This window comes from Ictalurus furcatus, chromosome 18 (assembly GCF_023375685.1).
Source record: "Ictalurus furcatus strain D&B chromosome 18, Billie_1.0, whole genome shotgun sequence".
Taxonomy (NCBI): domain Eukaryota; kingdom Metazoa; phylum Chordata; class Actinopteri; order Siluriformes; family Ictaluridae; genus Ictalurus; species Ictalurus furcatus.
Window position 1 is genome coordinate 11,056,531 of NC_071272.1, and position 20,505 is coordinate 11,077,035.

The 20,505-nt window shown below is 40.0% G+C and overlaps 1 protein-coding gene across 2 annotated transcripts in view; it reads right to left on the reverse strand.

The window, feature by feature from the left end:
- Nucleotides 1–20,505, reverse strand: part of ndst1b (N-deacetylase/N-sulfotransferase (heparan glucosaminyl) 1b) — an 88,174-nt gene that overhangs the window by 13,048 nt on the left and 54,621 nt on the right. For both annotated transcript variants that reach the window (XM_053648595.1, XM_053648596.1), the window contains 7 exons: nt 18,888–19,863; nt 14,377–14,850; nt 6,813–6,900; nt 5,288–5,442; nt 4,887–5,072; nt 801–929; nt 500–682 (listed from right to left, as the gene is read on the reverse strand). In XM_053648595.1, the coding sequence (XP_053504570.1) occupies nt 500–682; nt 801–929; nt 4,887–5,072; nt 5,288–5,442; nt 6,813–6,900; nt 14,377–14,850; nt 18,888–19,433 (1,761 nt within the window). In that variant the 5' untranslated portion in view covers nt 19,434–19,863. The remainder of the gene's footprint in view (nt 1–499; nt 683–800; nt 930–4,886; nt 5,073–5,287; nt 5,443–6,812; nt 6,901–14,376; nt 14,851–18,887; nt 19,864–20,505) is intronic.

The window sequence follows — 20,505 nt, forward strand, 5'->3', positions numbered from 1 at the left end:
GAAATCTCATCACCAGTTGTAGTGTTTCACAACAAATGGTATTGTGCGGACTTTCTGGGAGAGCAAGCGCACACGAAAAGACATTATTCATAACCGGAGGGAACCTCCGGAACGCCAGAGACCAGAGTGAAAGGATGGGATCTCAACCTTGACAGGAAACAAGGAGGATCAAAAGAGGATTTAGGACTCTAAGTCGCAGTCTGTATATTTCTCGGAGGGTGAAAGGAAATGCGCCAGTCAGACAGAGGGAGTCGAGCAGAAATAAAGAGGAGGATAAACTGAAGTAGGAGGAGAAGAAGTAAGAGACAGAAAGAGCAATTTCAGCATGAAAAGATACAATTTCAGTTAAAGCATGTTCGGTTTTGGTGGAAAGAGCATGGAAAGCTGTTTCTGCTCTGATACATCTGCATGTCAGGGTGTCATCGGTGAGCCGTGTATATTAGAGCAGCACTACTCAGACGTTTCCTACTTGCATTTTATTAGAGTGTTGTAATCTCACCTGCCAAACTGGATCCCTCTCTTCGGGAAAGATCTGGAAGTATTTCTGCGCCAGCTGCACTGGTGGTAGCGTCTGCAGCTTCAGGTTGGTCCACGTCTGCACGAACTTCACCAGGTTCTTAAACGTGTACAGGCCCAGGCGGTCGTTCCCGTAGTTGGAGAGGTGGGTCATGAAGATGCTGATCTGGATTCCGAAAATCACATACACAAAATTACAACACGAGCCCCGGAAGCAAACCTGCATTACTAATTGGATTTTTTTCCGATCGCTAGTCCGGCAACAAAAGTAGTCCGCGGCTTACAGGGTTGAGGAGCACGGTGAGGAACAGCTCTCCTCCGTTGATGAGTTTGTCCAGCTCCTTGGGGCTGCCAGGGTACTCGTTGTAGAAAATGGTGTGTGTGAAGAGACCGCACGTCTGCCTGGGCAACACCTGAGGAGTGGATAAACACAATAAGCCACAAGTGAGCCGGAGTGGAAAATTCATATGCCTCAATACGATAGGCTAAACACTCCAGTTCAAAAGATCTCAGGCGGCAGAGATTCAAGAAAATGGTTGAGCCATAAGAAGCTCACTTGCTTCTGTATCCTATACTCACAGTGACAAATTAGAGTGGAAAAAAAAAGTATTTGGTTAGCCACAATATGCAGGAGCATTTAAACACTGTGCAGGGCTGCACTGCAAACCAAGTGGAAACTAAGTGACTTCAGCCTTGAAAAATGTGGCCTTAGCACAATAAAGGGAGCTGAAATCACTCCATTAGAAATGATCTACAGAAACTCAGGTTTAGACAACTGGGAGTAAAAATATTAAATGCCCAAATCGGTCAACAAATCAAATTTAATACTCTATTACGATCCTACTCCATTTTGGTGATTTTGTGTACATATACTTCTACCTTCTGGTTCATTAGAACACATTTCATCACACACTTTAAATGTTTATTTGTTAACTGGAATTTGGAGCGGTAAGTCCTCTAATCTGTAGCTACGTCCCTTCGACAGACAGTGGACGAATTTCGATCTGGACTTGTCGCAGTTCCCTTGACACTTTCGTTTCCTCTTAATTTGGCTTCCCCACAACTAAAGATTACCCTATACATCGACCAGTTTCCAATTTCGATCACCTGCCAATTCCCACCCCCAAGCCAGCTCTCAGCTATTACACAACAGCTACCAATCGGGGAGCATGAAAGGTACATACACACATACAGCAATTTTATCGCTGCAAGTCACCAGTCACTGTACTATGAAGTCTCCAGTAGGCGTTCCTACAACTGGTTGCTATAGTTACATTTATTTGTCGGTGGCGCAACTAAAACAAACAAACAATCAAAAAAATTAAATGAATTCATCATGTGCTTTTTGCCATCTATCTACAGGAAAACCACAAGCGCCAGACTTGTCTGGGTCCATGAAACTACCAGATCACTCTTGCTCTACTGTCTTCACTCCCATTGGTCGTCTCTGCACCAAGTCGCTCCAAATTTGAATACAGTGAAACTTCTCAACTTTGTCACATCCCGCCCACTTCTAATCACCAACGGTCGCTGTCGCTCATGTCGCTGGAAGTCGGCAGCTCACATTGAAAATGAACGGTCTCCGGTACCTGAACGCTATAACACTGGGGGCAGGTTCAGGCTCTGGGTTACTGATCAGAAGGTCGGGGGTTCCCCGGTGCTGCCAAGCTACCACTGTTGGGCCCTTAACCTCTGACCCCAGCTTCCTGGCATGCTGGGGTATGCGAAGAAAAGAATTTCACTGTGCTGTAACGTGTGAAATAAAGACTCATTATCATTATGCTTCCTCTGAGACACGTGAAGCCAGCCAACTGCCAATAGCATCTTCTCAGCATCACAGGGCAGTGTAACACGCTCGGAGGAACACGCTGGAATCTGCCCTCTTCCGCGTACAGGAGCTCAGAGACGGCTACGATAGTGTTGCTGTGATTGACAGGGTTGAGAGAGTAACAGCACCCTCCCACCCAGAGACCACCTAACTTTGCAAGGACAGGCCGAAATATTTTCCGCTGCGTTCACTCCATTCCATTTTTCGCTTACTCAGAATTTGTGGATTGCCGATCTCGTACGAGGATGACTAGAAGCGGCGAGTTCAAACACGTTACAACACACAGTAGCCCCTAGGTCAAACTGAAAGTTTCTATAATTATGTACAACTGGCGCTCCCTTTGCAGATCCTCGCTCAGTCTAACCGTTGCACACCTGGCACTTTTTCTTATGCACGACGTTATGTTGTTATCTGGCTCAGGCAGTGATGTGCAAAAAATAAATAAATAAATAAATAAATAAATGTTTGCTGTTGGAATCCCGAGAGGAAGTTAAGGAGAAGGAGGTTATGAAAGTTGTTTTTTTCTTTGCTTTAGGCAATAATATACAACATAAACAAATTACAGAATATTACATCTCCAAGATTGTGTTTGTGTGTAGGATTTGTTTTTCTATGGAATCAAATATCCACATAATGATAATACAGTATACAAAGACATTTATTGGTTCTCCCATACACCCCCCCACCCCCCACCCGATTTAAACAGTTCTATTCGTCTAAGGATATAAACAGCTTTTATGATGAAAATAAATAAAAATCCTTGAATATAAGTCAATGAAAGTACCTCAAAGACAGTTTAAAAAAAAAAGAAAAGAAAGAAAAGCGAATGTGTGAGTGAGTGTATACGAGTGTGTTTTTTGGCAGGCCTCGGAAGTTAAACAGCATCTAGGGATTAAAGAACGTCTGTGCTAAATAGATGCATCTGAACGCAGGCCTAAACACAGACCGTGAGACAGACATAATATTTTTGAAACCTTTCTCAAACAAAGTGGAGCGTCTCCCCAGAAGATTCTCCTAAAGGTTATTCGACTAATCTGCAAGTCAAATAGTAAGCAGCTCACTGTCTATTGTACCACTGAATAATTAGACAGTAGCTGAAGCTGCTGGAATCGTTTTCATCGTGCTGCTTCTTGAACCGTCTCATTATTCTGTGTCGGACCAAAAACAATACTGATGTATTTCCATAAACAGCAATGATACGTTTGTAGCTTTTAGATAGCTCTGTGCACCTGCAATATATGCATCAAAACTATTCCTTTTTACGTGCAGCGATTCTCACAGTGATGTTAATTCTGATCTTAATGTGCTGGTGTGACATTCACAGGAAACTAGTGGCTTAGTCTCAAACTTGCAACCCCCCCCACCCACTTCGTTCTCTTGTTCTGCTGCTTTTCCCTACACAGCCTTGTGTTAATAAAAGGAGGGAAATAGCAAACACGGCGATAAAATAAAAAGGTCCAGGCAGCCTAGTCAGTCTCCTTCCTTGCGTTAAAGTTCCCGTAAAATGACCCAAGAGCCGTAATTTGATTCTGTACGTTGATGTATTTCCTTTCGAAACAGAAAGAGTAATGGCAAGAAGTGCGTGTGATCACACCACCACCAAATCTGAACAAATGTGAAAGTAGCTTAGCTAGCTAAATATGGAGAAGAATGAAGTGTCTAACCAGTGTTTTTGGAGTTATGGTGTACATGTTGTTACAATGATGGGCTTACAGTTCAGACCGTCATTTGTATATATACACTTTTCTCTAAGCTGTTACACAGTGTTAATGCGGCATTGTGCTCCAGATGTTCGTATTAGCATCCTACATCCATAGTTAATAGCTAAAATGTAGCAAAATGTAAATAAATACAATCTTTAACATAATTAGTTCAAATATTATACGTTGAACAGCCCCAACATGGTGAAACACTCCTTTGAAAAGTGCCCGTCACATAACCACCAACTTGCACACATTTCATCATATTCAGAATCAATAAACTCTATAAAATAAAAAATAAAAAAACAAAGGAATCTTTGGAAAGGGGAATAAAATACAGCTAAATACACACAGTCAAACCATGTTCTCTGCTAATAAGCTGCTAGTGTTAGTTACTCCTAGGGGCAGGGCATATACATTCTAGAGAGCATTTAATAAGATGAACACAAACTCATACAGGATTCATTTATATTTATTTAAAAAAAAAAAAAGAAAGAAAAAAAAGATACATTTCCTGGAATGTATCTTAGTTAAGAAGTATTAAATTAAAATGTGCAAAGCTATTTTATTTTATGTATTTATTTTCTACATGCATCATATTTGTGTTCATACGAGTAAGGAGGAGATACAAAAAGCTCTGCAACACTGATTTCAGTGGCACTTTACTTGTACAAATGTGTAGGCAGTATTAGTATGGAGGTAGTTTGTAAACAATGTGTACAAAGAAAGAGAGGCTGTATGCACGTACTTGCACCCTGACACCATTTACACGACTCGGTCACGGTTTAACCTGGTAGTACGGAGGTGTGCGGAGGTCTATGTGGGCAGGAATGTGCTCTTACACTGATGCCGCTGTGGATGAAGCCCCTGCGGAAGCGTGCAGGTTTGAGATGAGGATATTCCTCGGTGCTTGTCACCTTAATGCCCCACACCTTCTTCCAGGCCTCGTAGAGCTGCATGTGGATGGGGTAGACGCCCGAGTGGTGCGGAGCCACAGCATATCCCATGTTTGTGGGAATGCCATGTTCCTGAGAGAGTGAGAGAGAAAAAGAAGCCCGAAAAGGAAGGGGGTAATAAATAAATAAATAAACAAACAAACAAACAAAAAAACAAACAAAAGCTTAAAATGAAGATCAACAACAGATGTTCATTTGATCTGAACTGATCAAAGAAGAAGGTGTCATGTACACTGTAAGGGGGAAAAAAAGCCCTAATGTAATGTATGTAATGTATTCAGCCTCACCTCTGCAAACTTGCGGTTGAGCAGCATCTGTTCTGCCAGCACTGACTGGTTATGGAAGAGATGAGGCTGCATATGGCTCCACATGTGCGGAAACCACCAGAATTCCTTACTATAGGAAAGGAGCAGGTCATCTCCCAGATCTTCCTCATCAATGCCTGAGGAAGAGGAAACACGTGCACGTACGCACAAACAAACGCATCGTTTCAGTGGGCTCCCATCCAAGTTTTGCAATGGGGGGAAGGGGGGGAGGCGTGCTTACATTTTTTTTCTGGTGACGTGCCAAAATCTTCCAGTTTCTCACAGCTTTCTCTACCATATTAAATGTATGAGCTTATGGGTTGAGTTTTCAATAATGCATTGTTCTAAGAATTACTTATCTATTGACTGGACCATACTAGTAAAATCCTTTAAAAACAGTTTTAAATCCTTAGAGACATGCGTTCCAGTTTAAAGAAGATCTGAGAAATTCAGAAGCCTCAAATCTTGGAAGATCAAAATGATATGGATACCTGACCACCAACAGCATAAGTAAGTTGGAAGCACAGAATTACCTATGATTGCCTACAGAACTAAGAGGCTCAAACCTGTTCCAGCATGACAGAGCACCTGTGCTTAACATGAGTTCCAGGAAGACATGGTTTGCTAAGGTTTGTATAGAAGAACTCGAGTGTTCTGCACAAAGCCCTGACCTCAACCCCACAGAACAACTTCGGGATAAACCGGAATGCTGAATGCCAGCCCTCCTCGTTTGACATCAGTGCCTCGCCTCACTAAAGCTCTTGTAGCTGAATGTACACAAATCAACACAGCCACGCTCCAACATCTACTGGAAAGCCTTCCCAGACGAGTGGAGGTTATTATAACAGCAAAGTGGAGGACTACAACTGGAATAGGATGTTTGACAAGCACATATGGGTGTGATGAGCAGGCGTCCACATACTTTTGGCTCATATAAGCCTGTAAGTTGTCAACAGTTTATACAGGAAGGAAGATTTTGGCACAACAGCGTGTCACAGCTGGATTATGGAGAAGACAGGAATCTATCTGGAATTTTCTCTCTTCAGCTACAGAAAATAACGAGAAGCACAGCATGTTAAAGGACAGAGTCGTGTTTGCCAATCGGCATTATCTTATGGATGCTGTTAAGACTCGCTGAGACAGAAAATTGTGGATATTAAACATTTCTATATATTCTGTTTGACACTAAAACCAGGTGACATGGGGGTAAAAAAAAAGGACAGGAAAGTTTGTGGAACGGCAACGTCATTGTCTTGATGGTCAAAATGAAGCAAAATGGGCTGCAAGAGGTGACATCATTAGGTGAAGCTTTTTTATTTTTTCTTTTAAATCACAAAACTGCCTTTTAATGCAAATGAGCTCCTATCAGAACTTCAACATTTTCATTGTACTGCTTGGATTATTATGCAGATAAAGCCAATGGAAACTTAGCCAAAGTGGCCAAATTATAGAACATTAATCCTTATTCATAGTGAAGACCATTAGGAGCTGATCTGAGTGATCTTACCAGCATGAAAGAATTTCCCAGAGAAGCCCAAGTTGAAGGTGAAGTTGGGTACATGAGTTCGGAGCTCGTTCTGCGTCTCCAGTAGGGCCTGAAGGATAAAATGAGAAAATGGATTTACAATCATCTAACACAAGCAGACTTCCAGAACCCTGAAGATAAACACACACACATTTGAAATCTAGCCTCTTTTATCAAGGTGGTCCCATATATGACTGTCAAACTGCATACAAATGCCCCAAATCCAAGATTTCAAATGCAGACCTAAAACCGATGCTTTGAGAAGATTGGAATTTCTGTATATTTTCATGTACTTCACTGTGCATGCACACGTCACTGTCATCATTATGTCGTTTCAGCAACAAGTCAGCAGCAGCAACAACTCGGAGGGGAAAAAATGGCAGTAATGGCTACACAAACAAAAGGCTAGGCATCTGGCTTTCCCCCTTCTCACCCTAATCATTACCAGCTGACAAGCTGTCCGTAAACCTCATCTATGGGTTCAAGGCTCGTGTCCTCTTGGTGAGTGGTTCTAAAAGTGGACTCTTGGGCTCCCTCAAATTGTCCATGATTTAAAAAAATGGTTACAGTGTTAGTTACATACCAATATCAAAATGCGCAATATTTATGATTGAGTTGTTCTAGCTATTAGCTGGTTTGACTGGTCACTTGAATTTAAAGGGTTTAATCCAAACCTGACGTACTCAAAAAAAAAACAAAAAAAAACAAGCACACCTACAAATACAAACATCAACTTAGACAGAATGTGTTCAGGAATAAAACGCTCTATGGGCAAAATAAAAAGCCAGAATAACACTGTGTGCCTAATATCTGAATAGCTGGATCAAGTTCATGAAAGAAATCTGTACCGGATTTATTATACAGTTAAAGGGATCTGTGGCTGCCAAAAAATGTCAAGAACCCCATTCTAGGCCATTCGTTTTGCTGCTGAATCAATGGACAGTGGTGAACGAACTGAAATCAAATTGAGCAAAAACAAAAAGGCTTGCAATGTGAACACAGCCGTAGGTATTAAAACGTCTCATCTTAAGACTAGTGCGCACTAGAGATCAACTGAATGGATTTTACCGCTACAGATAACTTGGGTGGTACCTGCCAATAACTGATTAAATCAACAGATTGATACTGAATGAAACCATAACATTCAAAAGTAAAATATTAATGACCTTTATTACAAAAAACAAACCAAAACAAACAAACAAAAAAAAAAACAGTACTAACTATACCATGAAAATGTACTCTGGTTTAAAATTGGATATATATGAATGAACCCAAGAATGAGCTGTGCTCTCTTGTTTGCTGTCAAACGGTTGAGCACTGCCGTGTGTGCGTGTCCTGTCGCAAAATGCAGTGAAACTCCCACAGGACGTTAATAGTGTGATTAAGGTGTGTACATGTCTGTAATGCACGTCGATAAAACAGGAATGCTCCACATGTCTTAATTCCATTTATGTTTACTTCGAGTATGACTTTAGCCGGATTAAGGTCTTCAAAAATTGCTAGTTTCTTAATCAGAGTATTGTCTTCATCGGGTTAATCTCGGATTATTGATGTCCATGTAAACGTACTGACTGTGGATTTTTGCAAAACCAATTAATCAATCGGTCGACCTCTAGTGCACACTGATTTTTAGCACCGACGTCACAGTCGGCAACTAATCTAGGTGCTCAATGACTAGCTGCTACAGTCAGTGGTTCCGCAAGAACAGAGCAGAAAAACAGCCAATGAGAGTACAAGAGGAAATCAAATTCATTTGCCGTCACGTGCAGCAAATCCCTGAATCCAGTTCATCATCATCATCCATGAGTGTAGGAGGGTGAGGGCAAACTGTAAGCACAATAATATTGCTTGTAAAGGAAATTGGTTTGTATCATACCCAAATGGTTGTTAGAAATAGCAAAGAAAAACAAACATGCAGTATTGAAAAAAAAAAAAAAAAAAATCATTTTTTTGAACTACAGGTCCCGTTCAACCTCACTGCCTGCATCTTTTCATCCAATCTTTCCTCTCAATGCCCATTTTTTCTCGTTTCCTTACAAAGTCACATGACAGACAGCCATCGGGTTCATTTTCGTGAGAAAACAGGATTTAGGGATTTCACATGCATGTCCTGATCGTAATCGATTATAATCCTGTAGTACAAGCTGAGATTTTGAATTTTTTATTTATTTACCGAGGTTTTTTATATTACATATATATATATATATATATATATATATATATATATATATATATATATATATATATATATATATATATATATATAAATATAAATATAAAAACCGTCTCCACCACAAGTGCGGTATGTCAAGCTGATTGATATGTTTACGGGTACAGTCAAACAGGAAATCTTTGATTATGTCAGTTCCGTTTTCCCTTTTATCTCGCAGCACTTCTTTCAAAAGCTGTGAGCAAGATAGAGGGCGGGGAAAGAAAAAAGAAACAAGGCGGGGAAAGAAAAAAGAAACAACACACACACGGCTTGGTTTTGTAATCCCTTTGAACCAAGATTCATCAAGAGAGAAGTTTTGGTTTTTGGAGAGTGCAGCTAACTAGCAGCAGCGACAGCAACACGGGGCTGTCAATTGATGCAGAGGCTGATCGATGGTGATGCTTGGTGAGCTCTCCACGTCTTGTGGTTGCTCTTTCCGAGATTCTTTTTAAGCAAAAGACAGAGTCATGTGCTCACCACTTGGCTGTCTCCCAGGCTTCAGCCTTTTCCCCCGTCTCCATCCATATTTCTCTCTGAACATTTTTATCATCCCCCCTGTGTATCAGTCTCTATTTGTGTATGCAGCAGGATCAGAGCCAGAAGGCCATGAAAGAGTGTGAAAGAAAGAGAGAGATACATGGAGTGAGTAAGAAAAAATAGTGGAAAAAGGAGGGGTGGGAAGAGAGGAGGAAGTGAAGAAAGAGAGACACACGGCCACAAAAGGCAAGGAATGTAGGTAGATTCGAGGACATCTCAGTGTTTTTTTCTTCCCCTTTTTCTTTTTTCGGGAGCTACAGCACTTTGATGTCGTACGATTTTCACACTACAGCAATGAGCTTCTAGCAGGGGCCGCTTTCATTTTTTTCTCCTTCACACCGCCTCCTCAGCTCGATAAACACGAACATGGCACACGGACGGACAGCCTCCTTATTTGACTGGGCGGATAACTTCTGCACATAGAAATTTGGTTTCATAAATTATAATTTACTGGATCTTAATTTTCCATGTTGTATTTACAAAATGGTCTAACAAACGGTTAGGAGTTCTGCTAAAGCTAATCCACGGTTCTTAACCCTCAAACGTTTCTGACCATGTAGTTTCACATTAGTGCAGATATTAAGGGTTTAAAATAGGACTTGGAAATATGACAGTATAAGATGAAAAATGTGATCAATTATTTGCAAGACATTTTTTCTGAGATAATGTGGGTATCACTAAATCTCTTTATAACTTTATGTTCTCAGGGCTCTACAGTGCGACCATTGCACTCGCATTTGCGACTGAAAAATTCTTTGTGCGACTGTGAATATATATTTATTCGCACCGGTGCGAGTGACCTGTTCGGAGTTGTATAATACAATCAGAATAAAAACTAAAACTCCAAAATGCATCTACACCGTGCAACAGTTACTTTCACACTGCTTTTCATCACCTCAGTCAACTGAACAAGTGTGTAAATACGACAGAGAAGCCATTATGATGAGGACAGTAACACTGTACATCATCTGCTTCAACTTCCCGATCTCACAACCGCCATCTTTTATCGATCCCGCAAAATGACCTGAACCTGCACCTACTTGTGTAGACACAGCATCGGGCGGCACCAGTAAATTAATAATAATGCTAATGCTACAAGATGGGTTTTAATTCAAACCTCTTTATTAAATAATTCCTCACCAAACATAATCAAGAGTAGCAACTGTTCCATCTGTAAACATACAGTACACTGCCGCTCTCCTTCACTCTCTTCAGCACTCTAATACACAGCGCACTCATTTCATTTAAACTCAGGGTTGCCAGATATCACTAGAAAAGTCAACTCCAGTTTCCATGTTTTTATTTAATCCCCCAAAATAACTCAATATTATCAGCAGAGATGGAAACACTGTCCTGGGGGAACCGATCTAAAAGGAGCAACTGATAAACAAACAAACAAAAAACTAATAAAATGTAAAAACAGAAAATGTGCTTAGTTATAAATAAATCATTTAATATAAAAAATAGATATTATAATAACTTCATATAATATAAATAAAATGAGAAATTAAATAATGTTTAATTACTATGGGTTGCACTTAATATCAATTTGACATTAAGCTTAGCTCACTATCTCCTTAGAAGGCTATTAGCCTTTTTCCTAAAATGGATAATTTTTGTGTTATTCTACTTTTAATTAGGACTCTTTATTGTTTAAAATATTTTAAAAATAATATTTTATGCATGTTTATTTATCAATTAACCAACAGTATTTATCATTGCTATTATTTTAACTCAATTAACAGTGACTATGAGCAGAGAGCTTACATTTAACTGTTTATGACAGACCTCCTGATTAAAGCTTAAACAAGAAAAGATTGGTATCTGGCTGGGTTTCGTTCGTAAAAATCCTGATCGGTGCATCCCTAATGAATACCATTACACTAAAGCGCTTTGCATCTGATGGGTAAATGAACTCACCTAATCACATCCTTTATGAGATTATTCAGATATATACACACTATACACAGAGCGGTTCGAGAACTGACTCCAGCCCAGAACCATGACAGCGGAAAATGTCTAATAGTGTAGCTTTAAATATATTGAAGAAGAGCAGACTTCAAAGACTGAACATTGAGGTTTATTGTATTTATTTACAAGGTGGAACAGGTTAATGGTTGTTTTTTTTTGCATACAGCCTGTAAAATTAACTGAAAATATTACATTTAGTTTATCAGAAGGTAAATTAATTTGTCATGACTCACACTATGTTCCTAAATTCTGTCATAATTGACCAGCTCAAGTTTTCTCATGCCTACTTGTGAGTTATACTGTGGCACATTAACATTATCAAAAACAAACTAAACTTCAACCGTGCTCCTAAATTTTTGTAATTAGGAGCACAAGTGCTCCTAAAAGAAATTGTTACCGTAGAGCCCTGGTTCTTCAATAACAATTACACACTCTCATTTGGAATCATTAACACATTAAATAAAACCATTCCAAATAATCATCATTTTAGGTTCATATTTTTTTTTTTTTTTTTAAACACTACTGTTTTGATGGCAGTGTGTTACATATGCTATATAATCCTGTACATCATTACACACAAACACACACACTATATGGTCAAAATGTTTGTGAACACCTGACCATTATGTACCCATACATACTTTTATGAAAAACTCATTTTACATTTATTCCCTATTTGCTGTTATAATAACCTCCACTCTTCTGGGAAGTCTCTCCTCTAGATTCTGCCTGTGGAGATTAGTGTTCATTCAGTTACAAGAGTATTAGTGAGGTCAGGCACTGATGCCTGGAGTGCAGTCGCTGTTCCAGCTCATCCCAAAAGGTGTTCAGCGGGGGTTGAGAAATCTTAAATGCTACAGCGTACAAAGACATTATATACAATTGCGTGTTTCCAACTTCGTGGCAACAGTTTGGCGAAGAACCTCATGTGTGATGGTCAGGTGTCCACATAATTATCTTAGAATTTTCTAAGTATTGTGATATGATTTATCACTTTTAAGACTTCAAGAAAATTCAAGCACATTTTTTTCTTCTGCAGTCTGACCCATTTCCAAGTGAAACTGCATATTTGGGTGGGGATAAAGTAAGTCGAAACTTTGGTTCTATCCACTGGCTTGTGAAAACAAAACATGTCAGATCTAGACGCTAGTCTGCCATCGATCGCTGACGACCGCTCACCTCCAGAACGCCCGTGTTGGAGAAGGTGGCTACAATCCTGCCAGTGTTGCTGCTTGTTACTCAGTTCGGCCGCAACTGACGCCTGAGGTGACTGCGCTGTTTCTTGTTCGATGATTGTTGGGCGTGATGGAGGGGAAACATGATATGACTGGCTATTATTTCTTTAAATCCCTATGCTTATTCAGAGGGTGTTCAGAAGCAAATGATATTGTAATTTAATGGAAGATTACTGACAAAGAAGTATTGTCACTTAAAGGCTTAATAAAGATGAACTGTGCGGTGTCTGACCATGAAAACGAGCTAATGAAGCGGACAAAAATAACCTTGCTAGATAAATAACCATATTATTCTAAACTTCTATACTTTTCCTAGTCTGGAAATGAATCTCTTTAAATTCTATGCCTTTCCAGACATTTCAGACCTACACTAGATTCCTGTTATTATTGTTTTCCTGCCTTCTGGAGATTTCTATGGAAGCATCTATGATTTTGAACAAGATTTGAACAATATCTGAATCAAACACTTCATGCTAGCTATGAATTTTACTCAGTGTTTCAAGGAGAATTATATACACACACACACACACACACACACATACATACATATATAAATATATATATATATATATAAAAGGAATGTCACGAGAACCGATACTTCGGTACCAAGTCAGTACCAACATCCTTAAAGCGTGACTGTACTGTTTTTCTGTAGTATCGTAGGTACCGTTGGTAATGAAGTTACCGGGGTTGCAATTCTTAAGGAACTCATGGGGGCAACAGAAATGCGCAGGTGTTTTAGTTGTTCCACAAGTGTTAAAGAAGAAGAACGCCTACAAGCACATGGGAAAAACTACAGAAGATAGTTTAGGTGACAAGTTTAGCTCTGCCCTGAGAGGAAAAAGGGTAAGAGTCACATATGTAAATACTTCGCATTCGAGGCGGATGACAACAAACATATAATTGATGCTCTGAAGCCGGTGTGCAACCGATGCTATTGTTCATTTCAAACAAAGCGAGGAAACACCTGGAATTTGGCGAAGCACCTGAAAGACGGCTCTATATTATTTTTGTTTGAGGCAGTGGGCATTGTGGCCGTGAAACCAGCTAACGTTATGCTCCATGTAATGTTTGCGATAGACAGTTGTTTATTAAAGACGCTAACACATTGCAGTGTTATAAACTACCTCCTAATGGACCACCATGCATCTCCATTCAGCCCGTGTCCTGTTGGTTAAATGTAGCCTAACGACTACTAGATTTTTGGTAGCGTGACATCCCTAACATGCATATATAATATATATATGTATATATATATATATATATATCATTCCTTCATCTTCAGTAAGCGCTTTATCCCCAGATGGGACAGCAGTCAATTGCAGAAAAATTATTAGAAACTTATTAGTAATTACTTGTAATAAAATAAAGTACAACGGCATAACTCTATTATAGGTTTACTACTCTAACATATCTGTACAGTCCCCGTACCAATGTTTTGTCAATCCTACTCCCTACAGGTAACAACCTGGTTTCTCCCATATTAACTTTTGTGCAATTAACATCTAGCTGCAATAAATGCCACAGTGACACATGCTCAGTACAGTCCATTATCACCCAGAAGCAACCTCACGATGTAACGTCTACCCACCTTGACGTCGGACACCTTCATCCGTGTGCCTTCCTTGCCCACAAAGATGTCATCGATGTCCACTAGGATGTAGCGCTCCAGTGCGAGCGACAACCGCTTGCCTGTCAAAAAGCTCACGGCGTCCACCAGCACCAGCTTGTGCAACCAGAAGTTAAGGTTGTTGCCGAAGAGTACCCTCTGGATACCGTCGTGAAGCCCCAGGTCCTGGACCACGGCTGCGTGCAGGGGTGCTGGAGGACCTCCGGCTTCTGTCGTCCTGCCCCGGGCCAACAGCACAGGCTCGTAGGTGGAGTGGTTGGACTGGAAGACGGTCCAATCGTCCCCGGGCAGGGGTCCACGCTCCACCTCACGAGCCTTAGTGATGAGCAAGAGTGGCGATTTGGGATTGACGCTGCAGTCCCTTAAGCCAAGGTTAGAGTGTAAGAAGAGGGGGAATCCCTTTAGTTGGGCGCTCTGTAAACTGTTCTCATTTGCCTTTATTAGTGTGGGGAATAGACAGAGAGAGACAATAGAGAGAGAAAAGGACAATACATTTCATTATCGCTTTATTGAACATGAGTGAAAACAGATTTATGAACTAAGAATCTAAAGTCTTAAATGACCAAGTCATTGAACTTGAGCGAAAAGGTACTTTCCCTTAAATCCCAGAGGATGAAGACTTCCCCATTCATTCACATTCCACCCTTCTGTGGCTAACAGACAGTGTGGGTCAAAAGGTGATGGAATGTTCTTTGGAATAAATGTTTCGTTTTTTTTTTTTTTTTTTTTTTAAATACGCCTTGGATTCCCAGGCACAGTTTGTAAAATCTAGGAAAAACTTTCGTAACCATTTCTCCATCATCAGTCAAATTAAATCAGTCATTAGTGATTCTACACATTAGTGATGCAGCTAGAACTGAAATGCAAAAATGCAACATTTCAACATTTAAAGCTTTTGTGTCATGAGAGTTTTAAGACATGCCCTTTAAGACAAAATCAAACATGGGTTCGCCTATTCTCCATATTTAGCGAATAAAATCTCACAAGCATGATGAACTTACGAAATAAACAGTTACTTCATCTATACAACAGCTTGCCTTTTGTTTTCAAAAATATAGCACAATAAAATAACATAATTCAATATTATTAATCTGCTCTGCTTTTCATATAACAGTTATGTTAGAAAATGTAATAGAACTCATCTGGAAGTAGGACTATTCCCCAATGCGAATAAAATGAAGAAAGATTCTGAATGTGGGTTCCACCCAGATAATACTTTCATACATTTTTATTCTACTACATTTCAGGTATTCATTCAGTAGGGCTGAAACCTTTACTAGGGTTGATAATAGACTTGATGGTAGAGTAGATTATTTAGTAGTATTTAGTAGTTATTTTGATCCACGCTGTGCATCAAATCGTCATCCTGCTGCAGTTCACATCAGAAGGTGCTGGGAGCGAATACCAAAGAGAGTCAATCCCCTGATTCCAGGCGTGAACAATTAAGATCCACCCAAATCTTTGGAGTCAGTTCCACTTTGAAAATGATCCACCTTGGGAATTTTGAAACCACTGGTCTGTAGGTCAGTCTGACACGCGTTTGAGAAACAGCATGCGGAATCAGTTCTACAAACAAGAAATTCAGATCGAGTAACTGATATTTTGGACTCAGCACGGTCAAAAGTTCTTTCTTTTTGTTCTGCTAACAGAAATATCTCACGAAGAATCCGCACTCACTGACAACCTGTCAGCTAGCTTGCTGCTCATTGGGCTCACACTGATTAGAACATTCCTGTTAAAAGGTGCATGTGCTGGAATCAGCTTTTATTAATCTTTTACAGCTTCATATGACGACGGCTTCAACTAAATGCACGTTGTGATGATGTCACACGACAAGTCTTGGGCCAAATCTGCTGTAATTTTAAAAAATTGCAAGTTCCTCCGAATACTGCGGCGTTTGCTTGATTTTGCGTTAATTTCTGCGATTGCAAAATTCAGTTAACTGTTGCTAGATTGGAAAGTTTGACAAGTGGAGTGATACACACAGTGAAATGTCCCGCAGTGGTTATACTAAATATAATTCAATTTTAATTCAGTTTTATTTGTATAGTGTTTTTAACAATGGACATTAGTTACCTGGCACCAACTAATGTATAACGGACTATATGCTATGAGAATGGTCAGTAATGTTGTATTGTAGTTAGTGACATATTATTTAATTTAGTAGTAGTAGTTGAAAGAAATGCTAGAAAGAAATCTCTCAACAAATTTTTTTTGGTATTTAGTATAATTTTTAAATTGAACCGAACTAACGGATTAACCCGGGGTTGCAACGCTACAATCAAGTTACTTCCAAGAAGAATTAACCTGGAAGGCTAGAGAAAAAGTGGAATTCATCATTTTCTGATCATTCCTTCTAACAATCCAGTAACATTCCTATCCCACTCCTCTGCTTTATATTCCCAACTCCATTAACCCTGCAGATCGCACAGAAATGCATGAAAAATGTTTCATAAATGGTCCAAAGGTGACGAGAGTGAACGGAGGAAGGAGGATGCGGAGAAGGCTGTGCTTAATATAGCCTCGGGAGATTACACCGAGCCAAGTGCTGGCTGCAGTTACTGTTTCCCTCATGGGAAACTGGTTCGGTTTTCGGAGCCATGTTTCTCCAGGATGTAACATTAGAAGTGCTCAGAGCTAAAGTCACTGAGGCATAACAGGACAGGGAAGTGAAGTTTCTCAGAAGAAAAGACAGGAGACTACCAGCCAACCATAGGTGCTGTAGATGCAGAGCTTTGGTAGAAACTCTTTTAAAAAAATTATATCTGAACTCTGAATGAATTCTGCTCTAATATTTCTTTAAGTCAGGTTCAGGACAAGGGCTACATCACTGCTAAAGCTCCTGCAGAAGATCCATTAAGGAGGAGGAGCTTAAGTGGGATCAAATTTGTTTAAAACTTTACATCATATAATTAGGGTGACAAGAATGCACCATGTCCTCCCAAAGTGCAAACAAACCATTTTCAACGCAAAGCTTAACCATAATTAAGACCAAAAGAAACCGGTAATATTGACTGGTTAAATAATTAATTAATTACATTCTCACCCTGTTTACTAAATTTCATACATTTAGTCATTATTTGTTTAGAAATTGGGAATTTCATATTGTAAACTCATTTCTAGGGCTGCAACTAATGATAATTTTCATAATCGTTAGTTGGCCAATTATTTCCCCCCCCGATTAATCAGATTGGGGGGTATGGTCAATCTTTCAGTACTATTTTCTCGTTTATTTAAAATAAAATACAAACATAAACTTCAGACTGAAACTTTATACAAATGTTTGTTCAATTATATAAAACTGAAAACAATCAGTTTTCAGTTTTTTAATTAATTAAAAAAATTAAAATTAATTAATAAATTTTAAATTAATTTCTAAATTCATTTTTTAAATTAATTTAGGACTGCAGTTTAATTCAGTGATTTTTGTGCATTCCTAAAAATAATGCATAAATACTTATATATAATATAAAATTATATAGAAGTTTATATTATATAACAGTATTGATGCATCATTTTTATAAAAGGTAATCTGAAGTAACTGAAGAAAGTCATTGTCGGTGAATCTGGGTGTTGGGCTAAAACTAGCGGTGTCACATTAACATTACGTGCATATGACGTCATGCGCCGTCGACTAGGAAGTGGCTTATACTTCCGGATAGTAAAAAAACGCTAGTGTTCCTTTTGAGACGATATCACCTGGGATATTCTTTGGGACACAACTTTAGTATTTACTCCCCAAAGCATGTGTTCGGAACACAAGTCACATAGTGAGTAAACGCACCCGGTGCTGCGCGCAGACTGACTAATAGATTATGAGATTCATCGACAATGATTTTCATAATCAATTACTATTGATTTTATCGATTAGCTGTTGCAGCTCTACTAATTTCCGCTCAAAAATCTGTTCTGTTCATGGATTACCCTGATATTTGTCTGTTATGTTGCTTAGCAACCAAAGCTTACTGTTAACATTGCATTGAAAAGAAATGTTTATAGCAAAATATTACTTATAAACAATTTACTGAACACTCCAGTTTGAGTCGTGCCTAAGAACGTCATTACATGTGATAAAATCACTAGCACATGCCCGCTTGTGGCTTGTTGCTCTATTAAATATCAGTTTATGACAAATTTATTCCTTCTCAGTGGACAAGAGTGCATTTTGGTCAATTTAAAATTCACCCAAAGAGATGTTGTTTCTCTCCTTTTTCTTCAGTAGAGTCAATTCAGGTGTGGGCATGCAGTCAGGTGGTACAACTGTCTATGATGATTGGTCAGAGCAAAAAAAGGCAGAATTGTTTGTTTTATGCAATTGTTGCATGTGCAATGTTGCAGAATCGCATAGCAGTTTTAATACGAGTTTTTTTTATGCAGCCCTAGCAAAATGTTTTCTGCCACATACGTCAATTCAACCTGGACAATCCGTTGCTAAATGTAATTAATGATCATTTGTAATGGTAAATCCTCACCTTGAAGAAGCCAACGATGCCCACTCCATACTCCACACAGTACTTATCGAGAAGTTCTCTATTCCAGGCATCCAGGTTGACATACTTGAGGATATTCTCATAAATGACCAATGTGAAGCGGCCCCTGTTCTTGTCTGTGAGTGTAGGCATGTCGCCCTTACCGGGAGCGATCTCAATCTGGTAGCGGAAGCGTCCTGATTCCAAGATGGCCACAATGTCCTGGCCCAACTGTGAGTAGAGGCTCTCCACAAAAACCAGAACCACAGGGTCTGTGCGGGACGTGTCTGCTGGCTTGGCAGTTCTTGCAGGAAGTATCCTGGCTGACGGAGCAGAAGGGGTGGCGGCTTGAGAATCCTCCCAGTCGGCGGTGCCGTCGTCAACGCTCTCCACCCCACCGACGCTTGCAGGCTCCAGCTCCCGCTTGACCCCATACAGAAAGTAGGCTGAGATGAGCACACTTACCATGCAGAAGAGGAACAGCAGCAGTAGGCTGGTCTGCAGCGTGAGCTGCCTGTAGAGCCGTCTCATGCGTCCACACACCAGCATCGTCACCCTACTACCACTTGTATGAGTATATACACCGTCCTCGAGTCACTAACAAATCAAGTCCATCATATAATCGCACAAACAAACGGGTGGGCTGAAGCAGAGATCTTCCATGATGCGTACCATCATGTCACCATTGCAGAGGGCAGGAGGACTGGTGCGGGCAGGGGACAGCATGGGCGATGGTGGGCTTTCACTCACCTTCGGAGATGTGTGCTGCCCGTCCCCATGCACCAGCAGCCCCCTGCCCAACACCCTCACACCCCTCCTGTTCTGCCCTCTCTAAGTTCTTCTCTTCGGAGCCAGTGTGGAAAAGATGATGGTCAGGAGGCTGGGTGAAGCAGATTTCTGGAGGACAAACTCGTCTCGCGGGTAAGAGATCTCCGGATGGGTCATGCCCAAAGAAATGTGACCGAGATCTTCATTTGGTCTGCAGAAGAAACAAGTAGAGCAAACTGTTACCAGAGGGAAAAGAGCAGTTTATTGAAATTTATTTTCCAAACACTGAGGTGTGGTCCTATTCGTATATATGCAGTTAATCTGAAAGAATCGTCATTTACAGAAATTTCAGGGTAATACTTTGTTGCTAGGTTGCCTAGTTTTTACCCACTGCGCAACCTGAGCGTAGACAATGGATCCTTTCATTAAAAAGTAAAAGGATCTATGAAGGCAACGAATGGATTACAGGATAATGGGGGTGGCCTGCATTGATTAGCTGCGGCTTTAAGAATGATCCTCATTCTCTATGCACTTCAAAGTGCAAATGCCATCCTTTTCATCTCAAATGAAGAACTGAATACAAAATGCGGCACAGGTAAGTTTATATATATAAAAAAAAGAAACAAACAAACAAAAAAAAAAGATTTAGACCAACACTGACTAAAAGAATGAAGTCGGGAAATAGAAAGGTCTCTAAGAGGGCATGGAGAATAGACACAATAAATCGACTAAAAGAAATGCGACATAGAGCATTTGCCATTAAGGGCTTGTGATATATTGCCTCCACATGCGTTCTTTTCATCCCGGCCATGCTTCCGCTGTCCTACCTGAACCTGCTGTATGGTTTGTGCAG